Genomic DNA, 17,226 nt, shown 5'->3' on the forward strand with positions numbered 1-17,226 from the left:
GGCTATAATAGGACATGTATCGCCTTTATAACAAATCTGTTTGGGAAATTTGTTCTCCTAAATATTCCACCAACTGTGAGCAATATTGCAAAGTAATTGCAAAGAAACCCCAACAACTCAGCCATGAAGTTAGAGCACGGTCAGCAAGTGTGGAAGTGGATAATGTGTAAAAATCATCAACGCTCTTCCGACACCATGACTGCAGAGTGCAAACCTCCTCTGACCTCAGCGGATAAACTCATCGGGAACTTCATGACATGGGTGGCATTGGATGCAGTACTGATGGAGTCATTTTGACTCCTTTCGTTTTTTATTTCTCTTCTGTGACTACATTTTTCAGAATTCCGGCTTGAAACTCGGTGACTTTTCCTCAAATATGATGTGAAAAAAGATTTTGTGAGAATAAATAATTTTGGTGAAAAATTTGCGCGTTTTTTTTCAAAATTTACCAAGAGCTACTGAAGGGAGTCATTTTGACTCCCTACTATATTTTGAGGTCCTTTTGTCACTAAATGTTGCTATAAAGCTTTGTGCATAATTTTTTCACTCTGTCTTATTTACCCTGATGTTCATATAGATGTAGTTCAATTTACATGTCAACTTTTCACATTTTCCTTGTGTTTTACCTGCTTGTATTACTGTGTAATACTGAACAAAATAGCTTGTTTACTCTAGGCTCTTATCTTATCAGATTTGATGAGAAATCTACTCGATCGGAGAGACTGCAAACGGACAAGTTTGCTCTATTTTCTACTGTGTGGGACAGGTTTATTGAAAATTGTATTGCGTGTTACAAACCTGGCCCATACATAACGGTGAATGAGCAACTTTTCCCAAGCAAAACTAGGTGTCTATTCACGCAGTACATGCCTTCCAAACCAGATAAATATGGCCACAAATATTGGCTAGCTGTTGATAAGGAGAGCAAATATCTGGCAAATGGCTTCCCTTATCTAGGCAAAGATGACACACGCCGTGCTGAGGACCGTTTAGCTGACCATGTGGTAATGAAGTTATTGGACCCGTTTTTGAAAAAAGGTCGCAATGTTACAACCGATAATTATTTTACTTCAGTAAAATTAGCTAAACAGCTAAAAAGCAAAGGAACAACCATCGTGGGAACACTGAACAAGATAAGGCGAGAAGTGCCTAAAGAAATAAAATCCATGAAAGAGGAATTGTACAACACTAAAGTGTTTAGAAATGAAGACAATTTTACACTTACAGTATATCAAGGAAAGCCCAACAAAAATGTTGTCATTTTGAGTTCCGTCCATCCAGATGTTGTTGTTGCGTCTGATTCCGCTAAAAAAAACTCCAGAAACGGTGAAGTTTTACAATGAAACAAAATATGGAGTAGATGTAGTGGATCAGATGGCACGAAAATATACCACACGAACATGCACAAGGAGATGGTCTGTTCATGCATTTGAAAATGCCTTAGACTTTGCGGGTATAAATGCATGGATAATATTCAAGGAGATTACCCACCAAAAAATGTCACGCAAGGCATTTTTGCAAACGCTTGTGAGAGAGTTGAGTGGTCCTTATGTCACAGATAGGGAAAAGGGTTCCACGTCCCAAGTTTCTACATGCTCAGAAGTGATGGTTCAAACAAAATTTTGCCAGATCAAAGAAAAGTGCAAGAAAAATAGATCTGTCGGCAATTGTAAGACTTGTGGTAAGTCTTTGTGTGGGCAATGTACTGCCATAAATCAAAGGCAATGCCTAAAATGCGAAACACCAAATGTTTAGAAGGTGAATTCTGCGCCATATTTTCATTTTTATGCTCCTCCACCTACATTTTCTCTGCTTTTTGTTCAGTTGTTGTTTATATGTGTGCACTTGAATAAAAAAAAATGTTTGAAAAACGTCTATTATAATTATTGTTATTTTCTGTAGAAAAATAAGAAAAGCAGAAAAAAAACAATCAAAAGCATTACTGTTGGATCTCACAATAATAATACATTACAAAAAATATAATTATTAATAAATAACCACAAATGAAACTCTAAAAATAAACAAAAACAAGCAAGGAGTCAAAATGACTCCTTTCAGTAGTTCTAGGCGGGGTCACGAGTCCAGTAGTCCTAGTGTTAAGCCACCACCACTGGACTGTGGAGCAGAGAGTCACACTTCTCTATCTGGCATCTGATGGAGGAGTCCAGGAGGACATCACTTGCTTGACTGCATTGTGCCAACTGTAAAGTTTAGTGGAGGACGAATAATTGTCCTAGGCTTCTTAGTTCCACCGAAAAGAAATCTTAATTTCAGATATTTGTATCTTCTGAAGTTATGGGAACATTAGATGCATTATGTTTGATCTTCGCCCCATTCATTTTCTGTGGAACTTACTCTACTTTGCTTTTCTTGGGAGTCCCATAGACAATGGAGATAAAGCTGTACATGTGCACCTTCGCTCCATTCAAGATGGGGATGCAATACACATTTATGAATAGGCGATAACTTAGAAAGCTTCGGTAGGTGTAAATATGTAGGTGTCTCAGTGCTTGCGTTCATATAATTCATCTATAAGGCACTGTCCAAAATAATTATTTCTATTGAAGTCCAGTTGGGCGTGTAAATGAAAAAGCCACAATTAGATGGTGCCATACTTCAGGCAGGAAAAATGTATTTTTTGCCAAAAATTTTTTTACAGCACCATAGAGTATGTTGACAACATGGAGTATGAACTGATGCGCCTTTTACCCACCTGTGACCCCTGAGCCTTTTGTGCCACCTTCTTCCACTTCAATCTCTGCTTTATGAGATGCTTGAGAAACATAAAGGCTTCTGTGTTCTGAAATTAGGTGGTGCATTCATGAGTTTCTACATAACAGTATACAGGAAAGGCTTTAATGCTGGTCGTTTTCCATGTGATACAATTACCTGAAATCCCTTTAAAGTCTGCTTTCCTTGGGTCAAATAAATCGGAGACTCCCAGGGCTGGTAATAACATCCTTAGGTCACTGTAGCTTTCCAATTTAAATCTGCAATTAAGAATAAACTATAGTCAAATAGAAAAGTCTTAAATTCTGGATCGTCTTAGATGCCACACGGAATTGGTTCAGGTATGTGTTTAACCCCTTACTGCCCAAGGCATTATTGACCCTACTAACAGAGAAAATGGCCCCAATTATTTGTTACCCAGTTTCTCCTGAATGCAGCCAACATGTTATGCTTGCATAGATCTCAAGGTGCCAAAACAGCAGATACTCCCCCACGCCCTCCCACAAGTGACCCCATTTCAGAAACTACACCCCTCAAGAAATTCCATTAGGGGTGTAATGAGCATCTTACCCTACAGGCGTTTTCATTGAATGCTTTACTATTGGGCTGTGTGAAAATGCAAAATTACAATTGTTACCATAATTATAATTAACTGAACATGTTTCATATTTTTTTTCCATTACTAATGAGGAAAAAACAAACGTGTAAATTCTGACAAGTATGGCAATACCCTATACATGGGCATACACTACAGTTTGGGCACACAGCATGGCTCAGAAGAGGGGGAGTGTCATTTGGCTTTTGGGGTGCAGATTTTCCTGGAGTAGTTTGTGGGTGCAATTTTCAGAGTCCCTGAGGTGGCAAAACAACAGAAATTCCCACTTCACTTTACACTCCGGTAACAAATCTACAGGTATAGTGACTATTGGCCCCACCCGTGATTTCTAGAAACTAGTATACAGTGGATTTCGCAAAGTGAAAAAATTAAAATCTGCCATTTTAGTTCCTAATGCCCAGAATGTATTCTTGAAGGCACGCACCCCATAAATTAAGAGTTGTCCAGTATTTAACAATTAATAACTTTTCTCAATGAGCTCAGTGTAAGTCTAACACCCCAGTGACCAGCTAAAATCTGCTCCAGCAGTGGCCGGATCTAAGCGATGTATGGGTGGAACACAACAGTTCCATACACTGCTTGGTGGCTGCTGCTGTATACTGCGGTATATTCACTTCCATGGAAGAAAGAGTGCAGTACTCGTCTGCTGCCACTAAGCAATTTCCAGAGCTGTTGTCTTCTGCCTGTACATTGTTTAGTTCCATCCACTGTCAGGTCTTCGACCTCCACTGTTCTCGCATTGTTGACTTGTCCAACGGGTAGGTCATCAATCATTAAGTCTCGGGCAACCGCATTAAGTTGGTTCTCTCCTCTGCAGCAGTGCCATACATGTTGACATTAAATGCAGTTTGGGCACACTATGGGGTAAGAGGAGGTGGGGGCATTGGCTTTAGGAACTGTACTGCTTTTCCAGCATTTCTGAGCCACCAGTAATATGGAAAACCTCAATTTTTCTGTTGACAGATCTGAGTAGGGGTTTGTTTTTTTGGCGGAATTCGTTGATGTTTTCATCGGTGCCATTTGGTGGTACATAATATTTTTTTTAATCATCTTTATTCAGATTTTTGGGAGACCAAATGAACAAGTAAATAGCATTTCAGAAATTGTCATCTACAGTGGGTAAAATAAGGATTTGATACACTGCCGATTTTGCAAGTTTTCCCACCTACAAAGAATGATGAAGTGTGTAATTTTTATTGTAGGTACACGTCAACTGAGAGTGACCGAATCTTAAAAACAAAAAAATCTAAACAACCACATTGTATAATTTTTATAGAATTAGTTTGCATTTTATTGCATTAAATAAGTATTTGATATAATAGAAAAACAGAACTAAGTATTTGGTACAGAAACCTTTATTTGCAATTACAGAAGTCAGACGTTTCCTGTAGTTCTTGACAAAGTTTGCACACATTGCAGCAGGGATTTTGGCCTACTTCTCCATGCAGATCTTCTCCAGATCTTTCAGGGTGCGAGGCTGTCGCTGGGCAACATTGTATATGCAGAAGTTTGATCACTTTTGGAGATTTATGTGCTCAGATAACTTTGACCAAGGTTTCAGACCTTAATTAGCCTGTTAGGGTTATGGCTTGTTCACTATCACTGTTGGGAAAGGCCAGATGATGCAAATTTCCCAGCTTTATAAAAACCCAGCCTCCTCTAACCTTGTGCCAATAAACAGCAGCCATGCATTCGTCTAAGCAGCTGCCTAGCACTCTGAAAGTGGTTCAGGTCTACAAAGCAGGAGAAAGCTATAAGAAGATAACAAAGCGTTTTCAAGTTGCACTTTCCTCAGTTCGAAATTTAATTAAGAAATGGCAATTAACAGAAACTGGAGGTCAAGAAAAGGTCTGGAAGACCAAGCAAAACTTCAGCGAGATCTGCTCGTAGGATTGCTAGAGAAGCAAATAAAAACCCCTATTTGACTGCAAAAGACCTTCAGAAAGATTTAGGAGACTCTGGAGTTGTGGTACATTGTTCTACTGTTCAGAGACACCTGAACAAATATGGCCTTCATGGAAGAGTTATCAGAAGAAAACCTCTCCTGTGTCCTCACCATAAAATTCAGCATCACAAGTATGATGCATTTTGGAAACAAGTTCATGTTTGCTTCCAAAGCGCTGCCTTCTATTTGCATGCAGGTGAATCCGCATGTGTTCACTGAACTGTGTGGATTCACAGCACTCAATACATTTTATGGGTGAAATTTCTCTTGTGGCGACTAGCATCTCCACAAGAGAAATTGACATGCTGCAGTCTGGAAAGACGTGCCGTATGTCTGTCTCCATGTGTGAGCCGCAGTCGTCTGTAGAAGCATAGTGGACATAGGATTTCTTCAAATCTCATAAACTATGCTGTAACATCTGGACGCTGCACAAGTACATTGCGTCCAACACGCAGCGTTTACTGATCGTGTGCACATACCCTTTGGCCACAATGATCAAAAGTATGTGTGGAGAAAAAAGGGCACAGAATTTCAGAAAAAGAATAACTTGCCAACCATTAAACATGGGGATGGATCAATCACGCTTTGGGATTGTGTTGCACCCAATGGCTCGGGGAACATTTCACGGGTAGAGGAAAGAATGAATTCAATGAAATTTCAACAAATTCTTGATGCAAACATAACACCATCTTTAAAAAAAGCTGAAGTTGAAAAGATGATGGCTTCTACAAATTGATAATTATCTTATACACGTCAAAATCGAAAGTAGTCGACCTCAAAAGGCTCAAGCTGAATGTTTTTATAATAGCCCTCACAATCCCCCCATGTGAACATTACTGAAAATCTGTGGCTAGACTTCAAAATATCAGTGCATGCAAGACAACGTAAGAATCTCACAGAACTGGAAGAATTTTTCAAGGAAAAATGGATGAAAATCCCTCAAACAAGAATTGAAAGACTCTTGGCTGGTAACAAAATGTGTTTACAAGCTGCAATACTTTCAAAACAAGGTGCTACTAGGTTCTAACCATGCAGGGTGCCCAATCATTTTATTTATATCTCGCTTAACGGTTTACAATAACAGTAATTTCATAGTTCCCAACCGTCCCGATTCCTGCGGGACAGTCCCGTTTTTGACACCCCCTCCCGCGTCCCGCCCGGGACGCTATTTTTACCACATTGCACTGAGCCGCCAGGCCCCCCATCCACCGTCGCCATCCTCGCCCTCCCAGATAGACCCATCACAGCCTGCAATGATGTGGCTGGGCTGTGTGTTCTGTGCGCACAGGACCTGTGAGAGGGGAGGAATCAGGGGTCACATGATCAGGGGCCTCCGTGTCTGTCTGCACTCTGCAGGACTCTGCTGCACTGGTTGTCATGGTGCTGGATGTGGTAAAGTTTCTGTGTGGGGTCTGTGTAAGAGGTGTACGGAGCGGAACCGTGTGTGCACAAGGTGTACGAAGCAGAGCCGTGTGTGTTCGAGGTGTATGGAGTGGAGCCACGCATGTACGAGGTGGCTGGAGTGGAGCTGTGTGTGTACGAGGTGTACGGAGCAGAGCAACGTGTGTATGAGATGTATAGAGTGGAGCCGTGCGTGTACGAGGCGTGGGGAGCAGAGCCGCAAGTGTACGGGACGTACAGAGCAGAGTCGCGTGTGTACGGAGTGGAGCCATATGTGTACTGGATGTATGGAGTGGAGCCAAGTGTGTACGAGGCATACAAAGTGGGCTTTTCCCACGGACACAGGAGTACATGGTGGAGCCCCGAGGAGCACTTTAAAACTCACACATGACGTTCCACCGGAAGTGACGTGCTGGAAGCTGACCGGAAATGAGGTAATTTCATGAGGAGATTGTGACAGAACCAGGAATGCTTCAGATCCATCACCATGTCCTCCTCCGACAGCGCGGACAGCAGGATCGCCTTGGAATCAGGGATGCCGGCCATGTGAGCGGATCATGATATGTCCTGCATCGGGAGGCTCAGGTGGGCATAATAATGGGAGCCGGGCTGCTATAGTATCTTTATAGAATCTTTCTTTCTCTGTTATTTCTTTCTCTCTGTTTCTTTCTCATTCTCTGTTCTGTCTTTCCCTCTCTTTTTCTTTCTATCTCTCTCAGTTCTTTCTCTAATCTTTTTTTTTCTCTCTCTCTTTTCTTTCTCTCTCTCTGTTCTTTCTTTCTCTCTGTTCTTTCTTTCCTTCTTTCTTTCTGTTGTTTCTTTACTTCTTTCTTTCTCTCTGTTCTTTTTATGTCTCTCTGTTCTTTCTTTCCCCTCTTTCTTTCTCTCTGTTTCATTTTTTCTTTCTTTTTCTTTCTCTCTCTCTCTCTGTTCTTTCTTCCCTTCTCTCTATCTGTTAGGCGTCGGATTCCTGCAGTGGCACGACAGGAATCCAGAGCCTCACATGCTGCTCTGCAGCAAGCCATTCCTGAGGCTAAGTCCCTCTGCCGCTCCACTGAGCATGCTCACGAGACGATCTCCCATTGGAGGTCGGGAGTCACGTGCTCAGGTCCTTCTCCAGATCTGATTGGTCCATCTCAGATCTGGAAGGTCCCGGCAGCGCACGGCTATAAAAGGCCCGCATGGCCACTCGGCCATGCGCTAGTATAGACTCTTCTTGCTAGATGTGTCAATGGTGATGGATGTATGACTCTGGTGACTGACTTATTAAGATTACCCTCCCTCTGATATTATGCATGTGGATAGGGAACTAGGGAAAGAGTCAGCGCCAGTCAGTGGCAAGCCATAGGCCACAGTGCACACCGCACCTCTACACTAGCGTCCGATGGTGTCACGTCTCACACGGCACTATCGCTTAGTGGTTGTTTCTGCTGCCGCGCTGCAGCCAGCAGCACTTACCGGCATCTGCAGTAGCGACGACGCACTCACGGTAGGTCCACACGGACACCGACCCCAGTCTTGGGCCCGTGTCCTGTGATGGGATACCGAGTGTGCAATTTCACTGAGACCTGTGAGTCTAACAGGCCCGGCGTTTATATTACAGCGCCTCTGTGAGCTAACAGTCCGCTCAGGTGACGTTGAACCCGTGCACGTTATACCGCCATATAGCGCGCCTGCCATTAATTAGCAGCAGTGTTTTCACCTTCTGCACGGTGGACCCCGAGCGGCGAACGCACTTTATTATTTATTTAGTGCATTCCGCCGTTCCTAACACTATCGCTCTGTTCTTTCCCCTCTTTCTATCTTTTTCTCTCTGGTCTTTCTTTTTTTTCTCTTTCTTCTCTCTATTCTTTCCCCTCTTTCTTTCGCTCTCCCTCTGTTCTTTTTTTCTTTCCCCTCTTTCTTTCTCTCTGTTCTTTCTTTTCCCTTTTTTCTCTCTGTTCTTTCTATCTGTTCTCTTTGTTCTTTCTTTCCCCTCTTTCTTTCTCTCTCTGTTCTTTCTTTCTCTTTCTGTTCTTTTTTTCTGTCCGCGTACTTTCTCTTTCTTTTTCCTCTGTTCTTTCTTTATTTCCTCTCTTTATTTTTCTCTGTTCTTTCTTTCCCCTTTCTTTCTCTCTGTTCTTTCTTTCACTCTGTTCTTTCTTTCTTTCTTTCTCTCTGTTCTTTCTTTCCCCGCTTTCTTTCTCTGTTCTTTCTTCCTCTGTTCTTTCTTACTCTCTCGCTCTCCTTTCTTTCTCTCTCTCTATCTTCTTTTTTCTCTCTCTGTTTTCTTTCTTTTCCTTAGTACCAGTCAGTGTGCCGACAGTACCAGCCACTGTGCCCATAATGCCAGCCACTATGCCCCCAGTAGCAGTCAGTGTGATCAGCAGTGCTAAATGGGTGCGGTTGGGTGTGGACGAAATTTTTTATGTACGAGAAAAAAAATGGATGTTTGAATATGACCTTAATTATAGGTCAATCTGGTAGCATGGGTACCTGAACCAGGGAAATAAATGCAAGTAAGTATGAAAATAAAGCTGGAAATAATTGTAATGTTAATGTAAGTTGTAAGAAGTTGTAAGATTAGTGAAGAGTTTCATGTTTTCCTGTGTCAGAATTTAGGTTGGGTCTACATGTGCAGCTTTCGCTGCCATTATTTGAGCCGAAAGTAAAGAAAAGTATGACTTCTCCTCTCAACACTCAAACTACTTAGCCTTTATGATTAAAACATTATGGACTCTTACCTGGGCAAGAAGACATCCATTCTGATTCTCTTCATACCATTGGGCCACGTTGCAATGGTCTTTGGTATAAGGTTTGATTCAATGGAAGCCAAGTGTGTGTTCCTGTCTGTAGGGAGCGCCACAAACATGCTGACTGTGTTTCCCAGATAGGGCAGCTCCACTACTGTAAACTTCATGAGGGACGGAGTTTCAAACTGACCTGTAAAAAAAATTTCACAGGCTAAGTTTATTTTCTGGTTACTGGAGAGGGGGAACAATGAAATGATTATTCTAGATGTTGTTCAGTGTTAGAATGTTTTTTCTTTAGAAGGTCAGCCATACTTTTCCAAGGGCTTTATCTGTTCTTGCAGGTCATCCACATTTATGAGCTGCAATACCAGTCACAACCTGGCAATGACCAAGAGTGACTATAAAAAATAATATCCCGCTTTAGACATGGACCCATGTAGCGTAAACACTGCATTTTGTTTCTGCAGAAAATCTGATACGTCTAACAGTTCAAGCAAAATTGATGTGATTTCATTAACTTTCAAGCCCGCTGTACTTATAAAAGTAGGGATGGGACTGTGTAACCCATGGTCACTTGAAGATCCTGAAGCATTAACCAGAGGACCCTTCTCTTAACTCAGAATTCACTAATGGCATTCATGAAAATGGCTTTTCTAATATGAGATCTCCTTTAACATCATGGAGCTTGTAAACTTCTATAATAGCGGACTTCCAAAACGATTGAGGGTCCATATACATTTCTGACGATCAGATTTTTATCCATGAAAAGTCTCTAATAGAGTGTAAGCATAGCACCACTGGTTGTAATGACCACTGGCTTCTTAGATATTTCCTCGGCCTCTTCATTCTGGAAATCTATAGAAGTCTGAGCTCAGGGACTACGTTTAATCTTTAACGTTTTTATTTAACTTTTTCTTTAACATACCTTAAAGAACCCTTCTGGGCACTAAGAAGTGACTAACTGTATCATCAGTCCAACTCTATGCTCCCTTTCATCAGAGGTTGAGCTGCCCTAAAACATGGCCATCCAACATTAACCTGAATCACGTTGTATCTGGCAGTATGGTTGTAAGCAATAAAAGTTCTCTAATAACTACAATCTTTTTAACAAGGTAACAAGGTCATTGAGCAGTTTGTCATTAATAACCAATCTTTAGAACAAGACTATGTGCGCACAGCTTTTTAACAAGGTTTTTTGAGTTGGGCCCTCCAACAAGCTCTGGCAAATCAGACCAAGGCAGGCAAATTCACTCAATGGAAAAGATTAAAGCAATATTAAAGCCCTTACAACACTTTGCCCAGATTAGGTTTACCCCAAGAGACCATGGACCAATTGCATTATGCCCAAAATAGCACCATATTAAAATCAAAGAAAAAACACTCTTATCTGGGATCTGAAGACCAAAGAAATGCCTCAACGCGTTTCCCTTCCATGGATGTCCTACTGTGCCGGATGTCTTTCATCTTTTTGACACTGGTTTTTCCATTTGCCTCCTGATGAACTTACACCATGGAAGGGACACGCCTGCCTTGGCCTGATTTGCCACGGACATTGTGTATTTAAATTCATCAATGTCTGTATGACATCTCTGGTTTACATAAAGCACTACAGCACTTTATCTACCGTTATAACGCACCAATGAATCAATTTTTGTGACTCAGGTCTTCTTTACCTATCTACTTCACCAAGAAGCCTGAGCCATATGCACCATTCTCCCCTCACCCTCTAATATTCTTTTCCACCTCACCCTTGGATTTGGAGAATTGGTAGGGTGATTGATGCAGGTTAGTGAGGGAGAGACGACGGTGAGTGGGGGCAACACTTGTGTATTACAGTATTTAGGGTGCCAACCTCTACAGCCAGGTAGGGACACGCAATTAGGGAAAGTAGAGGGTGGATTGGCTTAGGCTTACCCCACCATTCCCTTTCCCTACCTATTGTACACACTTAGTTTGTGTTTTTGATCTGGGTTTCTGATTATTTTATTGTGTGTATTTTGAGTGGTTAATTTTGGGCTCCTAAGGGGGCTATTTTCATTGTCTGATTGTTTCTAATCAATAGATCACCATTATATGGACACACCTTCTCTAATCACTGCAGCACACCGTTTGGTTATTGACTGTATGTCTTTCATGTTTTGATATGCAACTAGGGTAATGTAGGCTGCACTCAGGGTGAGTCGACGTTTAGCGGGCGCGCCACTTTGCACTCAAGTTAGGGTTCCAACCTCCGCTGTTAGGAAGGGTGTACTAGGGTTATAATGGGGCCTAATTAGGGCTCACTGGTAATATCCACCACTTAGTCGGGTGATTTAAATAAAATTGAGCTTTAGGTTATGGTTTCCATGTTAGACATTTGATTAACTGTACCCCACTATCTTTTGCTTTTTCTTTTTGCAATCACCGTGTATCCTCAGGATCTCTTAAAGGGATCATTGGTATGGAAGTTAGGACCGTTCCACTCAGCTCTCTGGTTCTGACCCCAGTCCTCTCTTAAAGGGATCATTGGTATGGAAGTTAGGGCAATTCCACTAAGTGCTCTGGTTCTGCCCCCCAGGACCCTCTTAAAGGGATAAAGGGATCCCCGGTACTGAAGTGAGGGCATATCCACTCTGTGCTTTGGTACTGACCACAGGCCTGTCTTAAAGGGATCTCCGGTATGGAAGTTAGGGCAAATATATTGAAATGCTCTGGTTTCTGACCCCAGGCTCTCTTAAAGGGATCATTGGTATGGAAGTTAGTGCAATTTCACTCAGCGCAATGGTTCTGACCCCAGTATCTCTTAAAGGGTTTATTGGTATGGAAGTTAGGGCAATTCCACTCAGCGCTCTGGTTCTGACCCCAGGCCCCTCTTAAAGGGATCCCCGGTATGGAAGTGAGGGAAAATCCAAGCTGCGCTTTGGTACGGACCCCAGGCCTCTCTTAAAGGGATCTGCGGTATGGAAGTTAGAGTAAATCCATCAGCGCTCTGATTCTCACCCCAGGCTTCTATTAAAGGGATCATTGGTGTGCAAGTCAAGGCAAATCCACTCAACGCTCTGGTTCTGACGCCAGGCCTCTCTTATAGGGATCTCCGGTATGGAAGTTAGGACTGTTCCACTCAGTGCTCTGGTGCTGACCCCAGGCTGATGGGATGATGTGGTATATTAAGGGTAGTAGTCTGGTGGCTCTGGCTGATGGGATGATGTGGGATATTAGGATTATGAGTCCGGTGGCTCTGGCTGATGTGGGATATTAGGGGTAGTAGTCCGGTGGATCTGATGGGATCATGTGGGGTATTAGTGGTAGTAGTCCGGCGGCTGTGACAGGATGATGTGGGATATTAGGGGTAGTTGTCCAGTGGCTCTGGCTGACAGGATGATGTGGGATATTAGTGGTAGTTGTCCGGTGGCTCTGGCTGATGGGATGATGTGGGATATTAGGGGTAGTAGTCCGGTGGCTCTGACGGGATGATATGGAATATTAGTGGTAGTAGTCCAGTGGCTCTGGCTGACGGGATGATGTGGGATATTAGTGGTAGTAGTCCGGTGGCTCTGGCTGACGGGATGATGTGGGATATTAGTGGTAGTAGTCCGGTGGCTCTGGCTGACGGGATGATGTGGGATATTAGTGGTAGTAGTCCGGTGGCTCTGGCTGACTGGATGATGTGGGATATTAGGGGTAGTAGTCCGGTGGCTCTGGCTGATGGGATGATGTGGGATATTAGTGGTAGTAGTCCGGTGGCTCTGGCTGACTGGATGATGTGGGATATTAGTAGTCCGGTGGCTTTGGCTGATGGGATGATTTGGGATATTAGGGGTAGTAGTCCAGTGGCTCTGGCTGACGGGATGATGTGGGATATTAGGGGTAGTAGCCCGGTGGCTCTGGCTGATGGGACAATGTGGGATGTTATGGGTAGTAGTCCGGTGGCTCTGGCCGACGGGATGATGAAGGATATTAGTGGTAGTAGTCGGTGGCTCTGGCTGATGGGATGATGTGGGATATTAGGGGTAGTAGTCCGGTGGCTCTGACGGGATGATATGGAATATTAGTGGTAGTAGTCCAGTGGCTCTGGCTGACGGGATGATGTGGGATATTAGTGGTAGTAGTCCGGTGGCTCTGGCTGACGGGATGATGTGGGATATTAGTGGTAGTAGTCCGGTGGCTCTGGCTGACTGGATGATGTGGGATATTAGTAGTCCGGTGGCTCTGGCTGATGGGATGATTTGGGATATTAGGGGTAGTAGTCCAGTGGCTCTGGCTGACGGGATGATGTGGGATATTAGGGGTAGTAGTCCGGTGGCTCTGGCTGATGGGACAATGTGGGATGTTATGGGTAGTAGTCCGGTGGCTCTGGCCGACGGGATGATGAAGGATATTAGTGGTAGTAGTCGGTGGCTCTGGCTGATGGGATGATGTGGGATATTAGGGGTAGTAGTCCGGTGGCTCTGACGGGATGATATGGAATATTAGTGGTAGTAGTCCAGTGGCTATGGCTGACGGGATGATGTGGGATATTAGTGGTAGTAGTCCGGTGGCTCTGGCTGACGGGATGATGTGGGATATTAGTGGTAGTAGTCCGGTGGCTCTGGCTGACTGGATGATGTGGGATATTAGTAGTCCGGTGGCTCTGGCTGATGGGATGATTTGGGATATTAGGGGTAGTAGTCCAGTGGCTCTGGCTGACGGGATGATGTGGGATATTAGGGGTAGTAGTCCGGTGGCTCTGGCTGATGGGACAATGTGGGATGTTATGGGTAGTAGTCCGGTGGCTCTGGCCGACGGGATGATGAAGGATATTAGTGGTAGTAGTCGGTGGCTCTGGCTGACGGGATGATGAAGGATATTAGTGGTAGTAGTCGGTGGCTCTGGCTGATGGGATGATGTGGGATATTAGGGGTAGTAGTCCGGTAGCTCTGGCTGACAGGATGATGTGGGATATTATAGTGAATGTGGCTATGTGGAGTGGGCGGGGCTCTGCACTCAGCTTTATATATGTATATATAAACATTATAATTTGGCTCTTCAGCTAGTTTCTATATAAAAATCACTTTCTGTTCATATGCTCATATGTTCGGGCTTTTGAACATTTTTTTTAACCACCAGCGAAATCAGTGTATCCTTCATTATGCTGTGATGTTTTGGCGGCATACAGTGTATTTTTTGGCTGTGTGACCTGTTGCCGAGTAGCCCTCATCATTCTGATCATCAGAGAGGTGACCCACCACCACCAAATATTTAGCCCTTCGTTAGGATTCATTAAACAGATTTTGCCAGAATTCTGGTGTGAAAGTGTTTAAAATGTCACAAGGGTTTGGTGACTTTTGTCAATTTTTAGGTGAAAAAGCCACCAATCACAGTGCAGTTCTCATTTTACCAGATCAGTTTATGAAGTGAAAGCTGCGCTGTGATTGGTTGGTATGGGTAACAAAGCCAGTTTTCCTTTTAGACACTTTTGATAAATGAGGTCCTTAGTGTTTTACTTCGGAAAACTTCCATTAAACAGAAATTGATGGCCGTGTGTTCAGTATCATTTTGCTGTTAATATGCAGAGCATTGATTTCCTGCGTTTCTCATATTATCATTTTTTTTTTGTACACCGCGCAGAAAAGTCAAATCATAATTTTGTATTTGACTTATGGACATTAAGAAAAATGTATTAAAGAACTGCCCAGTAGCGCATAATTTCAGCCCATTACATCACTCTGAATGATGATTTTATTCCATGACATTGCGATTACTGGAGCAGCAGTTCTTCCTTACCGTAGTTTACATCCGCAGTCTGATGCATCATGGGAACCTTGACCACTGATCCATCGGCGCTAGTGAAAGGCAATGTCTGGGTATCCGCGAAAGAGAATTTTGTTTTCCATTTGCTTCTATAATACATTGTGCTCACAAGTGCAATCTGTGTAAAACCAGACCCACAATCTCCACCAGGCACCGGTGTCTTTACTCTACCTGTAAAAATCAGTGCAAACTGCTTTTAATTTAATTATCTCCTCATCTCTTACAATACAGGAGACAAACTTGTGTATATTTATCACCTAACCATGCGTGACAAAGGTCACATGCGGGACCCTCACTCCATTGACTTCTATAGGACTAATGGCGATTGGACCACCCAGCAATCTTACATTTTTCGCATTTCTTTTGTATTTAGTGGGAATATATGAAATTAATCAATTCTAATCTAAATACAGGATGTATATAAGTACTGATTTTTGTTTTCTGCTGTTTTATTTCAATGAGCTTCATAAAGACTGAAAAAAAAATCAGTGCCATCAACTTCCCATACAAAAGGTTACCTTAAAGGGGTTGTCTAGGACTTAAGTATTGATGACCCAGGATAGGTCATCAATATCAGACTGGTGGAGGTCTAACAATCAGCTTACCCACTGATCCAGCTGTTTGCTCCTGGAGTTGCCAAGCAAGTATGGAGTGGAACACAGCAGCCCTAAACATTAGTTACAAGGGTAATCCAAGACTTCTGTTTTATTTTTTAATGGGGCTAAGAACTTACAGGCAGGTAGTTGCTAACTATCTGCTGTTCTGCTGGCTGAGCGGTCACTGACCACTTCTGTGGCTTCCGCTGATGTTACGGCTACAGAGCAACTTCTTTTCTGCTATGCTTTGCTGGCAGGGCAACTCTGCCGATGTCATGCTGATTGACAGCTGGCTCCCCGCTGCCTAAGTGCAGGGAACTGACATGATGTCGGCAGGAACACCCTGTCGACAAAGCAGACTGGAAGTGATAGCGCTGCTCTGTTGACGTGTGGTCAAATGAAGCAGCAGTAGCCATCCGTGACCGCTTTGTGACTGTAGAGATCGTAGCCGGGCAGGACAGGCAGGTAGTTAGCAACAGATACTGCTGTTTATGTCCTATTCAAGGTCAGCAATATGTTAATCCCGGACAATAACTTTAATAAAAGTTATCCATTTTGGACAAACAGTTTTTGTTAAAAGTCTCCCTCTGGCCTTCAGAGGAAGAGATGAACCTTGCAGACGCTCTCAGCTCTGTCTAGATAAGGTCTTATTCAGATGTCCATGAGTCACACAGAATTTTTTTTGTGCTTTTCATGCCTAGAACCTCGCACCTATTATATTCTGTGAGGCTCTTCAGAGGTCTGCGAAAAAATAACGTAGACATGTCCGATTTTGATCCGCGTCACTGATTAAAATCGCACATTCAAGTCTATGGGTATGTGAAAATACATGTGCTGTCCATTTATGAAATTGCAATGGGTAGGAGAAGCTTTGAAATTTTTTTTTTCTTTTTGAACACAAAAAAAACTGGTCCAAAACACTCATGAAAAATGGACACCTGAATGAAGTCCGAGGGATTTATATCAGATTTCCCTACTTTCAATTCCGTAGCAGGATATTTGGTGATAGATAATCTTCTAAGGTTAGATTACCTGTCCAAAAACACTTGTGTGACTTGCAGTTATACGACTATTTGGGGGCTGTGATCTGGATGTATTGTAGACTATTACTTTACAACCAAAAATCCAATGGGTTGGATTTTTTTAAAAAGTTGCGTTGTATTTGGATGTGGGTCAGTGTGACCCCATTGACAATTTTTAGTTGTGATCCTCATGTCACGCAAAAATAAGTGTACTCATAGCCTAAACCGAACAACCCCAGCAGACAAAACAGTATATTATGCCCTTTGCAACGATGTTCCCTAGGATTTTTGCAAATCGCAATAAACAGGACAAAATGGCAAGTTAGTTGAAGATGTGCTCATAAAGTCTATGATCACATCTTCAGTTAACCAGAACACTCAACCATAATGCACATGTGAGCACTTCTTTCTCTTT

General features: G+C 42.9%; 1 protein-coding gene across 1 annotated transcript in view; it reads right to left on the bottom strand.

The window, feature by feature from the left end:
- SERPINE3 (serpin family E member 3) overlaps positions 1-17,226 on the bottom strand; it is a 38,775-nt gene that overhangs the window by 8,582 nt on the left and 12,967 nt on the right. Inside the window, exons 4-7 of the mRNA XM_073583315.1 lie at positions 15,167-15,364; positions 9,416-9,614; positions 2,890-2,990; positions 2,714-2,800 (exon numbers count right to left, since the gene is read on the bottom strand). Of these exons, the coding sequence (XP_073439416.1) occupies positions 2,714-2,800; positions 2,890-2,990; positions 9,416-9,614; positions 15,167-15,364 (585 nt within the window). The remainder of the gene's footprint in view (positions 1-2,713; positions 2,801-2,889; positions 2,991-9,415; positions 9,615-15,166; positions 15,365-17,226) is intronic.

The sequence above is a fragment of the Dendrobates tinctorius genome, unplaced genomic scaffold (genome assembly GCF_039654945.1).
Source record: "Dendrobates tinctorius isolate UK_male_01 unplaced genomic scaffold, ASM3965494v1 ptg000075l, whole genome shotgun sequence".
NCBI classification, from domain to species: domain Eukaryota; kingdom Metazoa; phylum Chordata; class Amphibia; order Anura; family Dendrobatidae; genus Dendrobates; species Dendrobates tinctorius.